Source organism: Labrus mixtus, chromosome 11, assembly GCF_963584025.1.
Source record: "Labrus mixtus chromosome 11, fLabMix1.1, whole genome shotgun sequence".
NCBI classification, from domain to species: Eukaryota; Metazoa; Chordata; class Actinopteri; order Labriformes; family Labridae; genus Labrus; species Labrus mixtus.
This window is the reverse complement of record NC_083622.1, coordinates 18039903-18064184: the sequence shown is the minus strand read 5'-3', so window position 1 is coordinate 18064184 and position 24282 is coordinate 18039903. Positions and strand designations below refer to the sequence as shown.

The window sequence follows — 24282 nt, the reverse complement described above, 5'->3', positions numbered from 1 at the left end:
GGTTCTCCCTTCACCAAACATATTTCCAATATGAGAATTGATTCCATTCAGGACATCTGACGTGGACAAAATCTTTAAGACACACCACTCTGCATGCGAGAGTAAAAAAGGCCCATGTACGCATGCTCCGGTGATTTGTTGATTGACACCGTATCCGAGTGGCGTCTTTGTGAAGGGACAACCTCTTCACTCAGAGAGAAGGTTGTCCCTTCACCATACATATTTCCAATATGGGACCCTTTAAGACACCCCATGAGGAGACCGATGAGTAGACAAGAGCAGAACTGCCCTCAAGACACCAACTGGTCCCCAGCTCTGATATGTGAATGAGACGTCACCGCCATCAGAGTGCTTCCACTCATAAGTGAGAGAATAAAAACCCTTCGTGTAAACTATATACCCATTATGCGACACTCACCACCACTGCCTGATGAGTGGGGGCCAGACGCTCCCCACTCATGTCCAACCCCGCCAGACGCAAGTGATTGGACATGAAGGATAATTGTCACTCACGGGCAGGCCACCTGACCAGGGTACAAGCCATCCCCTTGGTTGGGGTCCCAAGGGCCCCCGTGGCCAAGGGCCAAGTGATAATGTCATTATGATATGGCTGTGTTCCCAAAAGGAGGTGCCAGAGGCCACATCGAAGCTATAGAACCTGGCGAACAGAGATAGGCGTGACCACGTTGCCGCCGCAAAGACCGCAGTGAGAGTAGCGCCCCGCAAGAAGGCCCAAGCGGTTTCTAATGGCCTATGTGCGCTCTTACTCTTCCCGGTGCCTCAGCACCCTCGATCGCCTGCTGTATCGTTTCCACAATCCAGGGGGCCAATCGTGACTTGGACACCGGCTCGCTGGGGCGCCACTTTTTGCTGTAGGTAAAAACTAAGGGCTCTGACTAGGCACAGCCCAAGTCATCTCGACCCTCCCTCCCCGTCATCCTGACGGAAAGGTCTGAGCTCCACTGCCTGGCTTTCTTAAGGAAGCTACATGGCAAACATCACCGAAACAAGGTTGTTTACAGTGAAATGCCACACTGCGCTGTACCTTATCACTAGGTCCCAACGGGACTTGAACTCAGATTCAAAGTCCAGAGTGCTAACCACTTCACCATGGAACCGGTCTTCTTCTTTTCCAGGTGAAGTCTGAAAGTCTTTGGCAGAAAGGCATGAAACAACAGCAGCTTGAATGTGCGGACAGAGCCTGAAGCTCACCCACTCTCCTGGCTGATGTTATTGCTATGAGGAATGAAACCCAGAGAGACAGCCACCTGAGACTCACTGACTCTAGGGGCTCAAATGGCTCTTTTTGCAACCAGCACACAACAGGCCCTATTAATCCGAGCCCCACTGACAAGAATGGAAGAGAATCCTGCTTGTCTGGGCAGAAGGACTCAAAGCCAGAGTTCCCATGGCAATCCGTTCATCAGAGGGGATTGCTGAGAACCAAGGGATGGGAAACTGATTCTTTGGGAGGGGCCGCCAAAATCGGAGAAGCTGCTGACCATGGCAGACTCACTGGACGAGATCAGATCTACGTCCAGCCTGCCCAAGCTACACCAGTTACCTTCTAAGGGTGAAGTCTCCAGCCCTAAGGGAGAGGGCTCCCTGATGACCACTTCTGAGTGTAGAAGGCCCAGTGCATGTACTGTACATCTCAGCTGATATTTGCAGACAACTGTACTGGCAGTCCTGGATCCACCTGCCGGTTTACCGCAGCAAAGAGAGGAAAACAACCCCAGCTAAGAAGCTGAGGTCCTCCACTGCTTGCCCAGAGAATACAAGAAAGAACAGCTATCCTGAGCGGGGCACGGTCGCCAGCTCTCCTTCCTACCCAAGGTCAGCGGATACTATCTGCTGTATCTTTCCGTAACGTTGTCCTCTACGATTCTGCTCTCACGTCGCACGTTTCCTAAGTGGAAATCAATGCGTACATGGGCCTTTTATACTCTCGCATGCAGCCACGGGAGTGGTGTGCCTTAAAGATTTTGTCCACGTCAGATGTCGTGAATGGAATCAATTTCGATATTGGAAGTATGTTTGGTGAAGGGACAACCTCGATACAATATAGAACAGCTGCTATCAATACCTGGGACTGTAGGGAAGGATACAATGTTTTGTGTTTGTGTTCTCTTCAGTCCAGACGTACCAGATGAGTTTTTCTGTAGAAAACGTGGGTCTCCCTATTGGAGTGCTGACCTGATGATTTAAACACAGTTTGTAGGTGAGTGTTTTTTTTGTGTTACCTTTCTTGTTACTTTTTGGTTGGTTAAATTCATTTTGTTGACAATGTGTGGATGTAGTAAACTGCTGTATGTATCGTTTTTTTTATACAGTTCAAAGTAAACATGTGACCAGGGCTGCCTAGACTCCAAAAAAGAACATTTTCATATTTATTTACCTACACACCACATGCTGTTTTTGCCTCACTCTGTTTGGAGATCATGTTTGTACAGAGTCCCTAAGGGCCTCCCCTTGTGTGTGGCTGGCACAACCTTTAGCCAGAAAGATGGGAGACTCATCTTTTGTCACTCAATGGCTCTCTTTGTCATCCCCTCATTTCATAAGAGCCCTCTGTGCTAACATGCATAAAACCTGAAGACAAACAAATGTTTTCTGTGCTAATCTTTGTCCCATGCATTTATATACTGCATTTGTTGCTACTAAGTATTAGCTTGATTAATTTTCCAAACTTGGCTTGCACAGTTTGGTGATCTTAGCAAGTAGTATGCTGACTTGAGTTGGTTTCCTAACTTCTCCAGCCCTCCAGTTGCTCTGGTTTCTGTAAGCAGGCAGTTGGGCGGCTTTTGACCGTGTTAAGAGAGTTTCACCGCCCTGAGCTGAGGAATGTTAAACATGACTGTGGCCAACGCAAAGTCTGGCACAGGTAAGCTATTAGAGATTCAGTGCTAACTAATCTTTGTCACAGAAGATGTTGTAGTGTTGTCTAAAAATGTTGACATTTGCTGTTTCATTACCATTTGAATGGTCCAATTCCCATTACCCACAGTTATTTGTGTGGGTATGTTTCCTGCCGCCTCTCTTTCAGTGTCCTGTCAGTTCTCAGTTTTGTCTGCTTTTTCTGGGGAAAATAGGCAAATAGCCTCTATTCTTCTGAACAAAATCAATTCAAAACATGATGACTTCATTTGACTTGAATAATAATCACTGAAACGTACAGATAAAGATCATGTAGTTTTAATTCTATTGTTTCGAGCTGGCTGGTTTATCAAACTGCTAGCTCTGTGCGTCAGGGTGTTTTGCTATAGCTTCTTGCTGTTTGCTTGGCGTCCTTAGGGCACAATGCAGATCTGTTGGTTGAACAATTCCCTTGTGCCTCTGTGTACTTGTTGCTGCTGAAATGGAAATAAGGGATGTTGTCTCTGAATGGGCCCATTGATTGGTTGTCTCCTTATTGTTTATGCCGGGCAAAGGATTGTTATAATCAAGTTATTTTGTTGTTTTTTCTTTAATCTTTCTTTGGCCCAGATTAGTTAATATTTTAACTGTAGCTGGTATTGAGTTTAATTTATGACAAACAATTATTCCCTACAATCACAAAGCAGTGGTTTGTTATGTTGGGCGAAATAAAAATAGATTGATTGGAAGTCTTTTAGCACAATCCTTGACAGGATTATTTCTTACATCTCAGCCATGCAGCAAGTACTTGACAACCTGAAGGACTTGCCACCAGGCACAGGAGCAAAAGATATTGACCTCATCTTCCTCAGAGGCATCATGGAGAGCCCTATCGTCCGCTCCCTCGCCAAGGTAACACAGACTCTCTTAATACTCCAGCCTTCTGTAGTAAACAGTCACACTGACACTTAAACACATATGAACTTCACACTTGCACAAATATTATCATTTAGACTACATAGCTTCGTTTGCTACTTCAGTATGTGTTTTTTTCATTATTATTATTCTTTTTTAAATGATCGAGATATTTTCAGGAGTGCATATGTGAAAACTGCTTCAAATAACTCCTGCAGTGAGGTGCAAGTGTAAACACATCAAAATCACAAAAATCTTAACATTTGATCAAAACGCACAACTTTTCTCACCCATAAAGATGATAACAAGTTAACTCTTAAGATGGATAAAATTAAGTATTTTAAATGTGTATTTGTTTGTGTAGGCCCATGAGCGTCTTGAAGAAGTGAAGTTGCAGGCTGTGCGGGATGACAACATTCAGCTAGTCACAGAAATCCTGGATTCCCTCAATGACCTGCCTCAAAAGGATGCTGCCTCTGCAGAGCTTGCCAAAATCCTCCAGGAGCCTCACTTTAAGGTGTCTTAGACCATTCTATTTGTGTAGCAATATTTTTCTGGGTTTAATCAGGTAAAAAAGACATGACTTTTTTTAGAATATATTGTCTGGCTCTATTTTACTCAACTGAGAGCAGATGTGAAAACTTTTTATTACAACCATGCCTGATATTCTGTGACGCTCAGGAGGTCAGGCAGCTCTGCTTGTCACCCTGCATGTTCCCCACCACTTGCAAGCTTCAGCTTCCCCTTGCTAGAGGGGAGGGGTGTATTTTCTTTGGCCAATAGCAGACTGAGTTATGTGGGTAAAGTGAGGGGGAGAGTACTTTGTCAACTTGTGTTTCAGTAAATATCCACAATTGCTGAAGCAGTTTGTAGTCTCTGACCAATGCGAAATCTTTTTATGTGGCTGCAAGGGTAATGTATCTTCTTTATATATCAGTTACTCATCTGTCAATGCTGTCATAAAGGTGTCTTCTTATGAAGGACTGTCTGAAGTGATTTATGTCTTCACTCTTACTGTTAGATTTAAGTATGATGAATAGATTGTTGTCTGACAAAGGTTTTTATGTTGAAGAACAGCTATTATTAACCATATTTTGTTTTATTTATTTCTGTATTTAACCATCTCTCTTCCCCCCCTTTTTTTTTTTACCTCAGTCTTTGATAGAAGCTCATGACAAAGTGGCAGCAAAGTGCTTTGAAATGCCCCACACTGCGGTCAACAGTGATGCCATGTTGAAGAGTTCTCTCATGCCAGCTGATGCTGTCAGGATGATTGGCATCCAGAAGAAAGCTGGGGAACCTCTGGTGAGTTAGCCATGCATGTACATGTATATTAACCACAGACCCTGCAGGAGAAAAATAACGCTCCAGTTAGGCTGTAACTGTTGTTTTACACATGTCTTCTTTCACTGACCATCTGTTGGAACAGGGGGACTCTGTATTACACGGTGACTCGACATGAGTTGGTTTGGCACCACAACCACATGATATAGAGCTCCTGTCTGATTTATGAAGTGCAGAATCATGAACGACTCTTACTCTGTTTCAGGGGGTGACGTTCCGTGTGGAGCAGGGAGAGATGGTGATTGCACGGATCCTGCACGGCAGCTCAATTGACAGGCAGGGCATGCTGCACACAGGGGACATAATCCGCGAGGTGAATGGTCGGGAGGTCGGTAGCAACCCCAATGAACTCCAGGAACTGCTGAGGGACTGCAGCGGGAGCGTCACACTCAAGGTCCTGCCAAGCTATAGGGACACACCGGCACCTCCACGGGTAAGGAAATGGAAGTTACTGTCAAACTATTCTGTTAACGAATCCTTTCACTTCAGAAAACATTTACAATATTGACTACTGTGACATTCTCGTGAGTTCTGAACTTAAATTAAGAAAAACAGGATGTGTTAATGTGTAATTTCAATTTAGCATAATGCTGTTTTGAGTTCAGGGATTGGTTGAGAGCTGCCTGACCTGTGTGATCTCAGAATGCCAGCCTTCTGAAAATTGAGCCCAAGGAAGCTCTATAAATAACCCTTCACACACTATCTGGGACACCAATCTATTCACTGTAGCCCCCCCCCCCCCACACACACACACACACACACACACACACTCAGAACCCCTCCGTCTTACAGTAACAGGCACACACAGCAGCTGACACAGAGGAGCACCGTTTGTAGGGTTATGTCAGACACTGACCTTTGTGCTGGGGTGGATCCAGTGATCTCGTTCTACTGTTTGGTTAGGTGCATTTTGGGTTACATGTTACTTTTTAACTGAATCAAGCTCTAAGCGTTCAAATCAGTTAAAAGAAATCCTCTGATTACCATGCACACAAAATAACATTGTGTGATCATGTGGTTAAAAATGACTGCTATTTTTTAAGGTGAAGTTGATGTTCCTACACTTCCTTTTCAAATAAAAACCTGATCCTGAAAGACGTGGTTAAAAATGATTAAGCACAATGCAGAGGGTATAAGGGAACTTGGAAGCTCAAAATATTTTGCCTAATCAAATATGACATGTGTTGAGTGAAAAGGAAATGGACATGATGTTATGCCAATAATATTAATTCGATATTGAAAAAGCTCCCAGACACATTACTGTATTAGTGTGTTGTAAAGTCATGTCACTGGTGAAAGGTGTTACTACATATTTTTAAAAGGTTTTAAGTCTTTCCTCTGTGTAATAACCAAAATCTTGTTTACCTCCTTTATTGTAGATTTATCTGAAGCCGCACTTCAACTATAATCCAGCCACAGACAACTTGATCCCCTGTAAAGACGCAGGCCTGGCCTTTTCCAAGGGAGAAATCCTTCATGTGGTCAACAAGGAGGACCCCAACTGGTGGCAGGTGAGGAGGCAAGTTTTGTGTTGAGCAAAAAAAAAAAGTTTAGTAAAGTTTTATTCAAAAGCTACTTCAACCTGAGGGATGGAAAGATGTGGAGGAGAAGGATGTTTGTGACAACCCTAGGTGCTGTATTTGCCTTCTATTAGCCTTGTCACACAAAACTCCCTACACAAATGTCCCTACATTTTTGGGGTGATCTGAATTTGTGAATGCAAAGGCTGAATATATCACCTGACTTTATTCATTTTTTCCCCCCCGGCCAGCTCCTTAAGTAAAATATCTGAAAAAAAGTCAGGGAGAGCCCATGTGTGGAAGCAGAAGGTAATAATCAGGAGGAATCACAGCAAACGAGTTGGTAGGGCAGGTGATGTTTCTATCATGGTGCAAAACTGTTTCGATCTTAATGCACGCAAGTATATGTAGCACATTTCAGCAATGATTCAGTTCAAAGTGCTTCACAAAAGACATCAATAGTATCATGACAAAGAGAGAAAGAAACATTTAAAAATCATTAAAACAAACCATTAACAATATAATGAAGCTATAGCATACTCCCTGCTGATCCCAGATATGTTCTTGTCTACACTCTTGTTAATACTGTAGAAAGGTTAAATTACAGATAACATTGATCTAAAGGCAAAATTGTTATAGCGTCAGAGTCGTATGCTTCATCCACCAGCTTGGATATGTTATAAACATTACTGATATACCCAGCATCCCCCCATTTCAGGACAGGCTGTCCTGAAGTGTCAATATGTGGAATGTGCTCAAGTTTAATATTTAAACTTATTTTCTCTCATTAGTTCTCATTTACTTTGATTTATGCACAGGCATGCAAAGTTGTTGGTGGAGCCACAGGTCTCATCCCCAGCCAGTTCTTGGAGGAGAAGAGGAAAGCTTTTGTTAGAAGAGACTTGGATACTTCTGATACAGGTAAGTACAAACATACTAGCTGCATCTCAAGTCTCTTAAATGGTGTCTCCTTGCTCCTCGGTCAAGCTGGAAGTAGTTCTGGACTCGCACATGTTAAGGTGTTGGAGCTAAGACCTCAAAAGTACCCCCTCCCTGGGTCTTAAATGTGGAGTGTGGAACAACCAACCAACAACCAGCTCTCTGTGGACCTCAGAGATCTGCTGGGAGTGTATGGCTGTAGTAGTTATTTGAGGTAGGCTGGTGCCTGACCATGCAGGGCTTTAAAAGAAAGAACAAGAATCTTGAATTGTATTCCAAAATTAATGGTAAGCTGGTATAAAGAAAGAAATAATTATATTATATAGTAAAAACAAGAGCTAACCACACAGTTGACATGATGGTCAAGACATAGAGACTTGCCAACTGAAACAGATTGCGCAGAACAGGTTTAACAGACAGAGAAAAGGAACAAAATTGTGCCAACACAGCTCAGTAGAGTTGACCATTTGGAGACATTTTGAGATGTAAAAGATATATGTAATTGAATGTCATCTGCATGACAGTTGCAGGAAATATATTTCAAGCTGTTTATTTATTATGTGCCTGAGTGGAAGCATGTGCAAGGCAAAAAAATATTGGGCCCAGGAAAGAACCTTGGGGAACACCACAAGCCAGGGATGAATGTCAGGAAGTATGTAACAGTCTAGTAACGAGTAAGAGGGGACCAGTCTAAAGCTGAACCAAAAATACCCACCCACTGGCTGAGTCTCTAAACAAATATACTGTGTTCCATGGTATTGAGGGCTGCACTGCAGGGTGTTCCTCATGTACAGGTGTTCATCAGGGTTCATACAGAGACAAATCACTGTTACTCTGTGCATTTTAATAAGAAATACTGTGCTCATTTGTGCAGCTGAGTGGTGATCAGTAGTAGTTGTCATCACTCACGGGTGTCGCTTCACGTGACGCTACTGAGAAAATGACGCCTCTTGTCTCTTAAAATGTGTTTCCTCATTACTTCTACTTATTCAATAGACTTGAGATGTACCCAGTATGTAATTTTCACATTGCTCTTGTTAAGTCATGAAACTCTCTTTCAGCACCACCTTGTGGTAATTTTATTCAACTTTTTTTTATCTCAGGGATGCTCTGTGGAACTCGAACTGCGAAGAAAAAGAAGAAAAAAATGATGTACCTCACTTCCAAGAATGCAGGTCTTTATTAATCTTGATACAAATGTGTTTTTATACAAGAGATTTACTGTGAAGTTCTAAATCTATTTCTGACTTTATGGTACTCATCCTGCATGTGTTGTCCTGAACAGAATTTGACCGTTATGAGCTGCAGATCTATGAGGAGGTAGCTAAGATGCCGCCTTTTCAGAGGAAAACGCTGATTCTGATTGGAGCTCAGGGAGTTGGGAGGCGAAGCCTGAAGAACAGACTCATTGTCTTGATCCCTCTGCGATACGGAACCACTGTACCCTGTGAGTGTGTGAGGTAGCTTAGGTCGTTACATTGTTCCATCAAGTAGATTTCCTGACTTGGTTACGTGACCCACCTTTCCTTATGTTGCGCTTCCAGTCACGTCACGCCCTCCAAGGGAAGAGGAGAGAGACGGACAGAACTACTGCTTTGTGAAGCGGGAAGTGATGGAGAATGACATCAAGGAGAGCCGCTACCTGGAGCACGGTGAGTACGACGGCAACCTTTATGGCACCAAGATCGACTCCATCCATGAAGTAGTGGAATCAGGCCGGACCTGCATCCTGGACGTCAATCCTCAGGTTAGTCAAATGCACATGCTCTCAGTATGAATACTTTGTTTTTACTGCAAGCTTTGTCTATGATGTTACTTTCTCTGCTCAGGCCCTGAAATTGTTGAAGACTGCTGAGTTTATGCCATTTGTGGTGTTCATTGCTGCTCCTGAGCTGGACACACTAAGAGCTATGCACAAAGCTGTGATTGATGCTGGACTTAGTACCAAACTACTCACAGTAAGTTTTGATAACTCCTGTTAATGATGATGGAACTTTCAGTGGCCATTACTCATGAAAGGTTGTTGTGTTTTTTTTTTTTACTAATGAGCTGAATCCATCTGTAACAGGAGAACGATTTAAAGAAGACGGTGGATGAGAGTGCCAGGATCCGCCGTGCGTACAGCCACTACTTTGACCTCACTATTGTCAATGACAATCTAGACAAGGCCTTTGACACACTGCAGGAGGAGGTGGAGCGATTATTTGTAGAGCCACAGTGGGTTCCAGTCAGCTGGGTCTACTGAGCTTCACCCTCAACTGGACATGCACAGCTGTCTGGAATGTCAGGGTGGATTCAACACACGGACAAAGTGTTGGACATCAGCCGTGTGTGAATTTGAGTCAAAGCTGTATCAAAGCTAAGTCACCTTGATCTGAATAGCCAGATTCTTTTTTAAAGCACACTATGCAACACACAACATACAGGAAGTGTACTTATTTATTGGCAAGATATTTTTATAGGGTACGTTCTGTTCATGTGGATTTAAAGATAAATACTGGCCCCTATGTCGGTTTATTTTAAAGAAAATTCATTTTTTTGTCATGTCCAGGTTTTTTTTTTCAATCTGTATGTAAGATGGGTAAAGTATATTTATTCTGCAAATATGAGGAGGGCTTGCTCATTGAAAAGAACAATACCTCAGTGTTACCGTTTACAGTACATATGCCTCCAGTAATTCATCTCATGTTGTCATTAATATACAAGTTGTCTTTTCAAACTTCTCTCATTCAAGTACAATAGTGTGATAATAATATTGTCTCCTTTTTATCCTCAGGGCTTAAGTAATGCTTTGAGTCTTTGCAGTTCAACCTCATTAATGGGAAATGGCCAGTTACAGTTTGACGATATACAGAAGAAGTAGTAGTGTAGTGTTAACCCAAAGTATGTCTCTCTTTCTCTCACTCAAGCACAACACATAACTTTCTTTTTGTTGTTTGTCAGATTTTAGAATCATGTGAGTGTCTCTGACTGCTCAACCCATCGTGGTGCTGCGTTTGTGTTTGTTTGGAAAAAAGAAAAACTTTCCACAGGACTCGTTAACAGGGTACTGCATCTCAGAACCATCCCTTCTTGATGTGACGTAACTAAAACTGAACCGTTTTAAAGAGTTCAATTCATATTAACTTAATGAAGATGTATTTTAAGAGACGTCGGTTAAGATGTATTTTCAAATGTCAAATAAATAACTGGTGTTTTGTAATGATCTGCTTTGAGCTGGTTTTGTTTTCATATGGGTTTCATCACTTGACAATCATGTCCTGTGTGGGATTGCTAACCGGCAAGGAAATATAGTCAACAACACTTGTAGGACATCGTTTATCTTTTCGTAGCATCGAGACTTCAACACAGACACAGAGAGAAATGTGCACAGTTGATCTATTTCCTGTATTGTAAACTTTGTTCCCCGCCATTCTCAAAGTACAAAACTAGAGACAACACTCAACAATTAAAGACCCATCCAAACTTTAACATCAAAATGGCATTAATACATAAAATCAGGTTTTTTACATTGAGGTTTGTTGTTGGAACTCTTCACAGATCAATTTCTTTATAGGTACTGTGGTTCTGTAAAACTTCCAAACCATTGACTATTTTGTCAAACAAAAAAAAAAAAAGCTTAGTTATTAAAGACCAACATTTTTATTTAAAAAGATATCGCACAGCTCGAGAGTTGGATTGTTATTATTATATTTAATTACTATATGTTTGTTTTTAAAGATGATTATTTAAAAATCATACTGAAATGAAAATGCAAATATGCAAAACAAGGAAAAACAATATGCAAGGTAGTCGTTACCCGTAACATTTCCTTCTTTGGAATCACCTTTAATGGAGCGATCAGAACCAGGTGCCTGTTTCATTTATTTCTAGACAAGAAATGTCATTGCTGATGCCACCTGTAGATACCATGTTAAAACTTCAAGTCCAATTTAAATGCTGCACCTTGCTTATTTAATTCTGGATGAATCCCTTCATTATTTTATTAATTTATCAATGTGATTTTTGACATATAAAGATAAAAAAATATTGATTAAGGTTTCTCAAACCCCAATATAAAGTCACTGAGTATCTTATTTAGTCCACAAGTTTTTCTTAAATTACTCAAGCTGAATAAATGATCAAAATAATGTAATTATTTTTGTAGTTGATGGCCAATCTATTGAGGCAGCTCAACATTGTTTGAAAATAATCTATTTTTAATAGTTTAAACTTAATTAGTTTTATATTCCATGGCCAGTGAACAATCTTTGATTGGCTCTAAATTCAAAATGTATTATTTTAAAGTTAAAACAAACAATTTTACTTAAAAGGACATTATGTCAGTGAAAACTCCCCCCCCCCCAGAGAGCCTGAGATGATGTCTTTAAAATGCTTGTTTTGATTAAGAAACAGTCCAAATTTCAAACCCTAAAAGAAATCAATCTACTGATGACTTCAGCACCAGCACAGGGTTTTAGAGAACTTTATAGTTTACTAAAATGAGTCAAAACACTGATAAAAGACTTTTACCTCTTTCCAATGTAGTACCGTTTTTGGTGGAAAAATTGAATCTTAAGTTCAACCTTCCTTGGCCAACGATGCAAGACCTTTAATAGCAATACACAGAACCAGAGGGCGGTGTCCTGGCTGTTGGTGTATTTCTGTCTTCATCTTGTCCCCATCTCTCTTCAGGGAAACGTCAGAGGAGGCAAATAGATAACTAGTCTTTTCATAGATGTCGTCTGTTAGTGCAGCTGCATCTGCGTTGCTCAAAGGTAACTCTCCATTCCCTGATACACAGTGTACCTGAAACAGGGACATACAGAGAAGTGATATGTAGTAAAAACAGATATCACAAAACATGATCTGATTGCATGCATGCTATTTTATAGAATCAGACTTTACTAACCAGTCGCTCCAGAGCCGGTAACCATGTGACACTGCAGCACATCCCCAAGATAGCATGGCATTCATGTGACATCTCTGAAAGACAAAGACCCAGATATGGGAAATTAGGTTTTCAGGACATTGTGCAGGCAGCTCGGAAGCTTTAATAGAGTTTTTCTTCTACACAGATTCACTACACTTCAAGAGTGTAATAGAGGCTGTGGGGCTTTCTCACCATCAATGGCGCTGGTAATGAGGTGAAGGGCACTGAGGACAGATGTGGGTGGGTTTGCCTGAGCTGACTCTGGCTGCTCCAAAAGGTCCAAGATTGCTTGGATGTTCTGGTTATATGATTCTGAGGCTGTAGTCTCATCCAGGGCAGGTCTCTCATCCTTGCACTTCTGTTCCAGCTGAGGCAGAGGAAGACACCCGAGGTTTAACAGCTGCCGGTAAGACAGAATGCACTATGACTGTATCTTTTTATTGACATGACCTCTTTCTGTCCATCTTACCACACGCTGAAGTGAACTGACAGCCTCTTTGTGTTCCATGACTTTACGGAAGTGCTGGAGCAGAGAGGACCTTGTGAGGGCCGGGAGAGCAGATAGAAGGCTGAAATGATCGCTCAGTCGCTCCAGCTCTGCAAGTGGAAAAATTGAAAATACAAACTTTTTCATTTTTGTGTGCAGTTGGTCCCTAAACATAGTTCAAAGTAAACAATTATTTAAAAGTGTGTCTATTCAAAAAGAATTAAGTAAATGTAATAACTTACCTTCTCTAAGGTGGTTATTTTCCGACGGGCTCAAAGGAACTTCTGAACCAAGCAACTGTGCTCCTCCAGCAAGGCCATCCACTTCAAAACCTCCTTTGGTGTCCGACATCAGACACAGCTCTTAGCAACAAAAACAATATGTTACAATTCCAATACTCAGGTATGAAATAAGACAACATTGGTAGTTTATTCAGGTATTATTTAAATCTTCAGAGGACTATCTAGTTAATGTATCAATTAAGAGAAGCAGTGCTCACCAAAGTGTCCATCATGTCTGATTTCTAGCTCTATTTGGGCATAGGCGATGGTGGTATGGATGGGAATCTCCATGGTAATGTTACTGTCTTTACTCAAGCTCCCATTCTCCTTCAATGAAACCTGTAGATGTTTCAGATAAAGTTATAGAGGTTAGATGAAAACAAAGCAATCACTGACGCATGATACATGTGCAGACTCTTCGGCTGCTCTGTCTGATTCCAAAGAAATGAAAAGACATAAAAATCATCAAAAAAAAAAAAAAATCAATCAAAAATGATTCCAATGCCCCATTTTCACTTCTTCATAACTGGAGAAAATATGACCCTGCTTCTTCTACATACTCAAATCTAGCTCACAGCTTCAAGCAGTAAACAAAAAGTGAGATAACACACTCAATGTCTTGCTGGTATACTGAATATATAGCAAAGCTGTGGCCTGATAAAAACAATCTCAGACGTGCTGATATTCAGTACAAAAGCGTGACCTCAAGTGAAATACTGTGTTATAGAACAGTTCTACAACCAAACAGTAAAAAAGGAATGAGTGACATCAGATGACGTAATTATTCTTAATGCTTCACCAACAAAACCAGCTCCTCAACATTACTGTGACTCGACGGTTGACGAGTAATGGATAAACATTTGTCCCTGTGCTCTTTGCTGCTTAGAGTGTCTACACTTTACAACACACCAGTCACTCTGGGCTGTGAAACTGTATCTGTTTATTTCCATTTTTCTTGCAACCACTAAAACAGGATTATTTCGACTGTGGGATTCAGAGTAACCAGCTTGATCAACAGACAGACACACATGGTAAACAGTCTTAGAAGTGTTGTAGTAATGTGTTGGTCAGAACTAACTTTTTTATAAAAGGCAGAATATGATACCTTATCGCTCCTGGATGTTATGTGTTGCTAACAGTGAAAGAATGTTTAGTAACACATTATTATAAGGATCATCAAATCATTTCACAGCTGTACCTTTGGGCTCATGGGCCCACAGAAGCTCAGTCCTGCTCCACACTGCCCCCCCTGCTGCACCTCCTCTATGACCGAGCAAGGCTGGGTGGTGGAAATACGCTCCTTTACAACTCCAAACACCTGCCTGCGCTTCTCCATCGTCTGATGTACCAGACTATGGGACATGTCCAAGAGCCTGATACATTCAATTGAAAAAAAACCAAAAGTGTTTCATGGGAAAAAAATTATTGTGGACATGACATTAATAATAATAAAATGAGTACATTATTTAAAACAAACATTAACCCCAAAAACTGTAAACAAGCTGCTTTTTGTGAGTGTTAATATTCAACCAAGCCGCCTGTCCTGTGTGCATTTTTATGGTTGGACAAAGATCACTCCAACTGTTAGCACATCTTTACGTAAGGTGATGTTTACAATGTTTTAACCCCATCAGGTGGAAACAGGTGGGGAACCAACCTGTCTCTGGAGTCTCGCAGCAGTTTCTGAACGTCCACTTCCTCTTTCTTCAAGCTGCCAAAGGATGACTGGAGTTTTGAAGAGTCTTTACCCTCCAGTTTCAAACTGTGGCCATCCAAAATGTTTGCATCCAAGGACCCCTGAATGTTATCACCAAATGTCCCGTTGTATTTGATGAAGTCTGTCTCTATGACAACTGTGTTAGAGTGACAGGATTATTCATTAATCAATACACTGTAACAAATAAGATTATAGCTCAAGCACATGACAGAGAGGGTTTGATGTTTACCAGGTGTTATAGGTGTGCCTTCTGTAAGTAGATCATTGAGGTTGAAATCCGTGGGGATATACTTGGGCCTCTGCCACATCCAGAAACGCTTGCGCTTCACCACCACTGTCAGAAGATTAATAGTGTCATTCAGGGAGGACACCGGGATCAGCAAACCTCCATGATCCACCTCCTCCACAAAGTTTCGAGCAGCTGTGGCAAACATGTCGCAGCTGGATACAACCTGTAAAGAAGCCAGGAGACAAAGAGAAGAGGATTTGTCCACTGAAGACACTAAAGGGGAGGTATCACTCATGTGATGTCAACTTGTCCTCAGGGGGAAAACACCTCCTCTCTTAGAAGAAAAAAAACCTCATAACCTCAACGCTTAACTCTTTACCGCAAGTGAGACATTATACGGAATATAAAACTAAACTAAAAAAATGAAGAGCATGTAAACGCAATTGCTCATCTGTCTTTACATTTAAACTACTAAATGCTAGTAGCAGCAGATTTTTTTTGCGATCGAAATAGGAAGTTCGCCTGATTATTCATTAAAAAGAAAGCCAGGCACCGTCAGTGAATGTGATGATAATGCTACAAAAGTCGCGGCTTACCAAACAGTCCTTGTTTGAATTAACTCTGATGAGAAAGTGTCTTTGCGGACAGACTTTAAGAGAGAGAAGACAACACGTCCAGCTGAACAATGAGGCTGCTGCTCCCTCTGTTGTTGTTGTACGAAAACTGACTGTACAGATGCCCCGCCCTATCCATGTGTACGTAAGCTAATGAATAGGAAACAAAAAGAACTATATAGACCTATAGGAAAAATACATTATTTTTTTAAAAACAAGACGCTGGATTAATGTTTGATCCAACTTAAAACCAAAATTGAAGAGTGTTTTTAGAAACAAGCAAAGCAAGACAAAAAAAACAATAGCCTACAATAATGTCTTCTTCTATAGCCTAATGTTCTTATTAGTGTCATTATTTGGGTTTCTAATTAAATCAGTGCTCTTAGTTGACCAGAGTTTGCTTTGAGTAAAGTCTATTAAAGTATGTAGGCTAGTACATGTTGTCTAACATGACTATGTAAACGTATCACAGTTTCCTGTCATAGTTTTGATTCATTGGAAGGCTACTTAAAATCATGAAGTGGTACTGGGTCTGTACTCAGTCAGAGGAGTCATGTGTTCATTTAATGAAAAAAAAAAAAAAAATTCTGAGAAGACTTTTCTCTTATTCTGCAGCTTCTGTCTGACCAATGCGTTGGCTTGTGAGGTCAGCAGCTCATAGTAATGGAGCCAATTAGAAATGCCAGAATATATTGACTTCTTTTAATATTATCACATTTGGATTCATGTAAACACAAAATGATCATTAAAATAATCGTGTTGATTGAGTAAAATAGAAAATCTCCTCAAAAGTTTTTATCAAACATGAATCCAGCGTCTTTTGATTTATTAAACATGATTCTTACATTATTATTATACATCATTTTTTTGACAGTCGACAGTGTCCTTTAAAGCCTGTATTTTTACAAGTGAATAATTCATTCAAGGACGGTCCTCTAACGCCACCATGTGGCCACCTACAAAAACAGCAGCCAGCACGAATGAACAGACTTTATCTGATGTAACTTCACTCAAGTTCATGAAAGTCAAACATTTGTTTTAAACAATCAGAAAGAACAATCTGATATTTAATCGTTATTTTTTAGGTTGAGCATAAATATATATTATCTAAGGTACGAAAACACTTTTATTCTCCATTAGGGAGATGCTAAGGCCTAAAGTTGAGAGCAAAAATGTGGAAATAATTAGTTACAGTTAGTAATTGAGTATTTGTCATGTTTCACGTGTTTCTAGTGGTTCAATATTATTACATAAAGTGATTCCTTTTTGTATTTATAGTTTAACATTAATTGATAGTTGGGATCTTTATTCAGGGGTTAAAGAGACATGGGAGAAAAAAAAAAAACAGCGGCGCCATTGTGCATCCCCAGATCAAGTCCTGACATGAAAGTGTGGAAAATTAATACAGATGGGAGCTGAACGCTGATAACTTCATGATAAAGAACAATGTGTTACAGTCTTGGCTGCAACCTCAGCTTTCCTTGTGTTTTCTTTAGTTTCGCCGCCCCCCCTTGTGTCTGTCAGTCCCTCCCTGTCTGTCTGTGCTTGTCTGTGGCTAATCACTCCTGCCTCACCATTACAAGATTCTCCCCCTCCTCCTCCTTGCTGCACACCTGCTTCCCACCCACAATCAAGCCTGCTGTGTTTAAAAAAAAAAAAAACAGTCTTTCATCCACTCTTTGCCAGATTGTCTGCTCGCCAACAGTGGTAGTTAGAGTCAGCCCTTAAGAATTCAAGTTTGTTTCACCTTTTTCTTAAAGAGTTTTTCAAAAGAGTAACACTTGTCTCTTCGTGCCAGATAGTGTTTTTGCCTGCCTGATTACCAGCAATTACTGCTTTCTTTTTTGGACAATAAACCCCCTTAAAACCGGCTCCTGTGTTAGTTGTGTTAAACTTACGTGCAGCCTTTAGTTAAATCATAACAAAATGCCAAGCTTTGGCAGATAGGCTACCTTTAAATAGATGTGTGTGGTATCATATATGTTACTGATCAGCTGATCTGTTTATGTGGGAGCAGACTAGAGCAGACATATGCAAAACATATCTGACACCATTAATGAGTACATAAAACAAAATAGGTGTCGATCCAAGTTGTAACATTGCAGCCTTAGTGCAACATCAGGCGATCTCTTACATTAATTTTAACATGTTTGGGGTTTATCTGAAATGGAATCAAAACATAAAACTAAGGTGTGAAGCACCGCTGCAGCCCTTTAAACTATCTGATCTCTTATTTCTAAGATTAAAAAAGCCACTATTCTTTACTCCAGTAATGACATCTATCTGTTCCACTATTTTACTCCTCAAGACATTTCTTTTCATAGGCCAGTTTAAGTTTCGCCTTCTGTCTCTCCAGCTTGATCATGGTCAAAAAAACCACTGAAATGATCTTTGCCTTCAATTTGGATTTCAAATGAATCTTACGAAACAAAGCTTTCCTTGATCAGATTGGAGATGGGCATGTAGCGATAGTCAATAATCTGATGTCTTTTGTCCCAAAGCCTATCATAGCGCTGCAGTGCTGTTGCTCTGCTCAGACATTGTAATTGTGGAGCCATGAAACTTGAAGAGAGAAGCATGCATGCACTTTAATACAATGCAGGCCTAATGTTAAAGTAACACATAAAACAATAATATTTATGATTCCTTTAAAAATAGGTTATATTTTTGGGGCAGAAAATATCCTGCTTATCCTGAAATGGTATAAATATTTGGTCTTTCTATTGTAATTGTCTGAGAGGCCATAAATACTTTCTCTATTTAGGATTACTGATCAAATATTCCTTCACTTGGATGTTTGTCTGCAATATAAATGACCAAATATGACATTGACTTCATGACTGAGAATAGTTTGTAAGCTTTGAGCTATATGAAAACTTTTTTTTAATTCTACAGATGTTATATGCACAAAATTAAACCCATATTGGGGTATTGGTTGGTAAAACATTTTTTTTACCATGTGTTGTAATTATAGAGCATGTTTGACATGGGATTCAGATTTATAAAAAATATAGTTGTCTTTGAAAACATCATCAGGTCTTTACAGTATATAAGACAGCAGCCGTCCAGACAGTGGCAGCACTGAGAAAGACAACTCAACAATCGCTAAGGAAGACTTCAGCTAGAGATATCTGTTCATCAGAGACAATCTGAGAACTATAACAGCAGCATTTCTTTTTGTCTAAGACAACCGGACAATGAGATGCAGCAACCAACCAACCAAAGAAGGAGCAACAGGACCTTCAGACAGCAGGGCAATGGTAAAGAGATGGAGACTGAAAGACTCTGCCGGGATGTGAGGCAGCTCACTGAACTGCTGGAGAGAGAGAGAGGCAACACTGCTGCAAGGAGAGGAATGAAAGACTCCTGATCAACGAAGACTTGGAGGAGACCAAGCAAGACCTTGCAGAAATCCCTGAAAGAGATGTACCTCAACAAGGGGAAGGAACAAAAAGAGAGCTAGAGAGGCTAGAAAAATACTGCAAAGAAGAGACCCTCTCTGCATTTAAGATCGCCCAGCAGGTGAATGACACCAACAGGCAGAAGAAGAAGAAACATCTTCATATTGACTACGAGGAGCTAAAGGTGGCCCACTTCGTTGGCACTGAGAAGTTCACTGCAGACCTCCAGGGTAAGGAGGAGAAAAACAAGGCCCTTCAGGCAGAGGTAGACAACCGCAAAGTACCACAGCATGAGCTCAAGCTTAAATATGAAGCTGACTAGCTCACTGCCAATCAGCTGGTGGAAACCCTTCGGCGTGAAAATTAACCACATAGTCAGGCTCACGCAGAAAGAATGTCCCAAGACCAGCAGCTGATTTGGACCTTGAGAGCTGAGCAGAGGAGATTGCTGCCCTGCAGCACGCTGCTTTTGAGAGGGAGACAAAGTTCCAGACTGAGCTTGATGCCCTTAAAAATCAGCTCAGCAATCAAAAAGCCATTGAGGGAGAGTATGAGAAGCTGCAAGTGGCTTACAAAACCAAGACAAGACAAATTTACAGCTGAGCTCCAGCAGGAGAAGAGCAAGACCCTGCTCCCCCAACAAGAACAGGAGAAGTCACAGCAGGCTGAGAACCATCAACAAGAACTTGAGATGGAAAACAAGTCTCTCTACAATACAGTTGCAGAGACCCAGGTTGTCATCTGGAATTTGAATGCTGAAAAGGGTGCCCTCCAGCAAAAGATGGAGCAGGAGATCAGTGGGCTGCAGCAGATAGTCATGGAGAAGGAGAGCATTCATTGTCAAGAGGAGGAAGGGCTGAAAACACAGATCACCCTTCTGATCTCACAAAACATGGAGCTTTCCAGTGAACTGGCTCAGAGGGACAAATACATGCCACCAAGAAGAAAGAGGAGACACGTGATGAGCTGTCATGCATGGAGGTGACCATCCCCTATGCTGCTGCTGCTGCGGAAACTCCTGGAACTGTTGGACCTGCAGAAGCTGTTCAAACTACAGGATCTCCAGTAGGTGCAGGAGCTGCAAAAACATCGCAGATGGAACCAGTGGAGGAGTGGGCAGCAGCGTCTGAAGACACGACTCCAGAAGTATCAAAGCAGGATGAAACAAGTCAGACACTTCCTGGGGCTGAGAAAACCTGAGAAGTGGAAGAAAAGGAATGACGCTTCTTCCTCCGACCCTCCCTCCTCCACCCCAAACCTAACACCCGAAAAACCAATAAACCTTTTTCACAGCTGACATTTTGATTTACCAAATGTAGGTTTATTTAAAACATGAAAAAAATAAGTTCATGTCAACTGAGGGGCATGGTGGTTGCAGTGGGAACTTTCTGTGTGGAGTTTGTATGTTCTCTCCAGGATGCTCGGGTTTCCTTCCTAGTATTAAGTCATATATTACAAAAAACAATTACTAACAGTTTGCTTTGAAAGAGCATATAATCTCTTCAATAATCTTCAACATGGGCAGCCTTGAAACAAGCTAATATATGAGAGGAATAATGGAGACCTGTACAAATAAAGATACAAATCTAGAAAAGAAGGCAATGTAGGGAGTCATAGGATATACTTTATTGTTAACAGTCTATGAGTCATACACTGAAAAAACATGAATGTGTTTGTGCTGCACAGTGTGGGTCTCATGTGTCATGTTGTCCAATGGTATCTCATTGTAAACCCAGCTGCTTTGGGCTAAAACCACAGAACTGCTTAGAGAATGTTCCAATGTTGGTCAGTCATTCCTCCCCAGTGATTCATTCTGCCAAACCAAAGCTCATAAACTATAATAAACTCAAATGAACTCTTACGCAAGTGTAGCAGCTACAGGATTAAAAAAATCTAGTGACTTTAATTGATTTCATATGACAGGAAGCAGAAGGAAATGATTTGGTAACATCCTGGGTGCATCACATCACACTTTTTTGTGTGCATGTTTACGCTGAAAACAGAGAGGCTTTTAGCAAAAGATGGAAATAAGAGAGAGGAGAATCTATCTATCTGTCTATCTATCTATCTATCTGTCTATCTATCTATGTCTATCTATCTATCTATCTGTCTATCTATCTATCTATCTATCTATCTATCTGTCTATCTATCTATATATCTATCTATCTATCTATCTGTCTATCTATCTATCTATCTATCTGTCTATCTATCTATCTATCTATCTGTCTATCTATCTATCTGTCTATCTATCTATCTATCTCAAGTATGATCTTTATATAGCATCTGCTTGCTAATATGCTAACTTGGTGAGTACCTGGCTTATAGGACTATGAATGAAATGTAGCTTTTGTGCTAATTCTGGCATATTTACATGGATGCTATTTGCTGATATGTCGATTAATGTGCACTCTCCTAATTAAATAAATAAATAAAAATAAACAGTCTTCTAAATCTACTGAAACCTGTTTTTTGTTTGTTTTTCATTTCATAAAAAGTTGTTAAAATGTCATTTTTTTATTTAAAGCAGGAGATTTTAGTATAGGGCCTCATATTCCACCTATATCCGAGATATCCTTTACAATTATAATTGGATTCAAAACAGTGAAAAAGACAAATAATGGAACAGTCCATTGTTACCCTTTTCAGACCAAGGATACAACAAAGAACAAAGAAGATGAAACTTATAAAGAACATTTTCCGCTGGTGAGTCACAAAGTTTTTGGTCTATACGCCCATCCCCTACTTTAATCTCTGTCTGTATTTGTGTCTCTGTTTCTTAGCCATGCCATCTCTGTGCAGCTACATGCATAATGACTGTAAAAGAACAGACACAAAAGTTCTTACTTATTCGCCTTGAGATTATGAGATTATAAATCTCAGCAACTTGTGGCATCTGATTCTGGTATTACTGCATGGTATGAAAGTTGCCTTATACTGGGCGAAGGCAAAAAGAATACATTACAGCGTTTTAATTTCAACATTATGTTTTCTTCTGGATAAGCAAAAAGAATACATTACAGCGTTTTAATTTCAACATTATGTTTTCTTCTGGATAGGCAAAAAGAATACATTACAGCGTTTTAATTTCAACATTATGTTTTCTTCTGGATAGGCAAAAAGAATACATTACAGCGTTTTAATTTCAACATTATGTTTTCTTCTGGATAGGCGAGGGAAGGACAAAATGGGTGGAAAAAAACAGAATGGGACGGACTTGGATAAAGGGTGTTTCCGCCTTTATATAAAAAGAGCTTGTGCCCAGGATCTTTACTCAAATCTTTCTCATCCACCCTTTTAAGCTGCACACGATGTCACATCATTTTGGTGAGTAGAAATGTCTTTGAAAAGATTATTTAAAAAAATAACAATAAAGGGGTTTGCACTTCAATCATACAGGACTTTTAATTTGGACATGTTCAGACGCATTTTGTGGCAGCAAATGCAGGAATGAGCTTTTGGGTGTGGTTCGTCTGTGTGGAGAGCTGCATCGGAAAAAGTTCACAAGTGTAGCCCGAGGCAATAAAAACATTCAATGTTTGTTCCTGTACTTAAAAACCATGTCGATATCTGCTTTGAAATTGTGGGAATAAAAACAGGAAGAGTTAAAAATGAGGGAAGACTTCATGTTTCACAGCTGTTGAGAAATTAGATGTAAAAATTTGGATTTTTTTGGGAAAATATAGACTTGCCTGAGACACTCTGCAAACACTTTGCTCCTCTGTTGGGCCATGTGCCTTATTTGACTTAAAGGAAAATTTGACTTTTAGCCAATAGTTATAAACGGAAACAGTTTGAAAAACACAAACAGAAGTTATGTTGGGCGGCAATTAACATAATATTGACCTGCAACTTGTCCAACTATTTTCAGTCTTTCAGGATGCTCTAGAGCATTAAGATACAATCCATGCATGACCAAATAAATAAAGTTCAAACTGTACAACCCAATAAACAAATGATCTTGTTACAGACACCATGTCAGAACTCCTGCAGGCCATGAATCTCCTTAAGAAAGTCTTTGACAAGTACGCTGGAAAAGACGGAGACTGTAAAAGTCTGAGCAAGGGAGAGCTTGGAGATCTGCTCAGCAATGAGCTGTGTGGAGGAAAAGTAAGTGGAAAAGATGAAGCACCGTTGTAACAGGGAGCAGTCAAAGTCCCTTTGAAGCATTTTTGATGTTTAAAAAACGACTTACGTCTTCTCTATTCCTTTTCCTTCTCTATTTTAGGCAATGAAAGAAAAAGATGTGGAGCGTTTCTTTGCAGACCTGAATAATGACAAGGACGCTGTTATTGATTTCCAAGAATATGTCACCTTTGTTGCAGCCCTTACTGCGTTGTGCAATGAACATGCCTGACTTTGTTGCTTTGCATCGTCCTTGCTTCATGTCATTTGAACCAAATAAATTTGACTTGCAGTAATGCATGTAAGAGTATGTGTACTCTTACTTATCATTTTGAGGTTCTTTAAGTTTTATTTAAAGACAATGGGATACAAAAAGGAAAAAAGTGAAAGCAGGAGGCGTGTGGAGTTTGAGGGATCTTAATATTAATGAATGCACACAGAAGAATTCACAAATGTATTTTGTGATTTATATATGAATGACCATCCCCAAAAATATTTTTTAATGCACACACTAGTATTTAACGTGTATATAAATATGACAAAAAATCTACATAATAAACAAAAGGCTCACAGACGGATTGTGATTCACACATAAAAATGTGTATTGTGTTATGTAATATAAATCCACAAATATTTTAGATAATTCTAATAAACAGCATTAAGATTTTATTTAATTTTTCATCAAAATATTTGATACCTTATGATACAACAGCATTTTGCCATGACAGTTATACAAGAGCGATTGGGTTTGGTCTGTGTGAAGAAATGCTGTGTCGGAAATTTTTTGTCACATTTGACGAACAAGTATTATCATAATATATTAAAAATAATGATAACATTAAAACTAGTGAAAAACAAAGAGTGACAAAAAAGTATTTTATTTTTTGTGAGCAATCCTTACAAGCGGGTTCATAAAGTTATCAGGAATTGTTATGCTTTCACTTA

The 24282-nt window shown here is 40.1% G+C and overlaps 3 protein-coding genes across 5 annotated transcripts; 2 read left to right on the top strand and 1 right to left on the bottom strand.

The window, feature by feature from the left end:
- The first annotated feature begins 2007 nt into the window (after positions 1-2007).
- Positions 2008-10776, top strand: LOC132983903 (protein PALS2-like). 3 transcript variants are annotated; one of them, XM_061050457.1, is made up of 13 exons: positions 2008-2221; positions 2768-2884; positions 3650-3768; positions 4136-4288; positions 4927-5076; positions 5321-5548; positions 6495-6626; positions 7454-7556; positions 8678-8749; positions 8860-9021; positions 9119-9321; positions 9404-9532; positions 9643-10776. In XM_061050457.1, the coding sequence occupies exons 2-13, from the start codon at positions 2845-2847 to the stop codon at positions 9817-9819; spliced, it is 1668 nt and encodes a 555-aa protein (XP_060906440.1). In that variant the 5' UTR covers positions 2008-2221; positions 2768-2844; the 3' UTR covers positions 9820-10776. The 3 variants fall into 3 exon arrangements, with proteins under 3 accessions (XP_060906440.1, XP_060906439.1, XP_060906441.1); XM_061050456.1 differs by having other exon boundaries at positions 2760-2884; XM_061050458.1 differs by lacking the exon at positions 2768-2884 and having other exon boundaries at positions 2009-2221.
- Positions 10777-11932: 1156 nt separating this feature from the next.
- LOC132983904 (gasdermin-E-like) lies at positions 11933-15924 on the bottom strand. Its single transcript, XM_061050459.1, has 10 exons — positions 15797-15924; positions 15201-15423; positions 14912-15107; positions 14453-14627; positions 13473-13593; positions 13216-13335; positions 12956-13083; positions 12679-12853; positions 12466-12539; positions 11933-12362 (listed from the first exon to the last, which is right to left on the bottom strand). The coding sequence occupies exons 2-10, from the start codon at positions 15403-15405 to the stop codon at positions 12135-12137; spliced, it is 1422 nt and encodes a 473-aa protein (XP_060906442.1). The 5' UTR covers positions 15406-15423; positions 15797-15924; the 3' UTR covers positions 11933-12134.
- A 6468-nt stretch (positions 15925-22392) lies between these two features.
- LOC132983916 (ictacalcin-like) lies at positions 22393-23647 on the top strand. The gene is made up of 3 exons (XM_061050483.1): positions 22393-22539; positions 23183-23322; positions 23441-23647. The coding sequence occupies exons 1-3, from the start codon at positions 22524-22526 to the stop codon at positions 23567-23569; spliced, it is 285 nt and encodes a 94-aa protein (XP_060906466.1). The 5' UTR covers positions 22393-22523; the 3' UTR covers positions 23570-23647.
- The last annotated feature ends 635 nt before the right edge of the window (positions 23648-24282 follow it).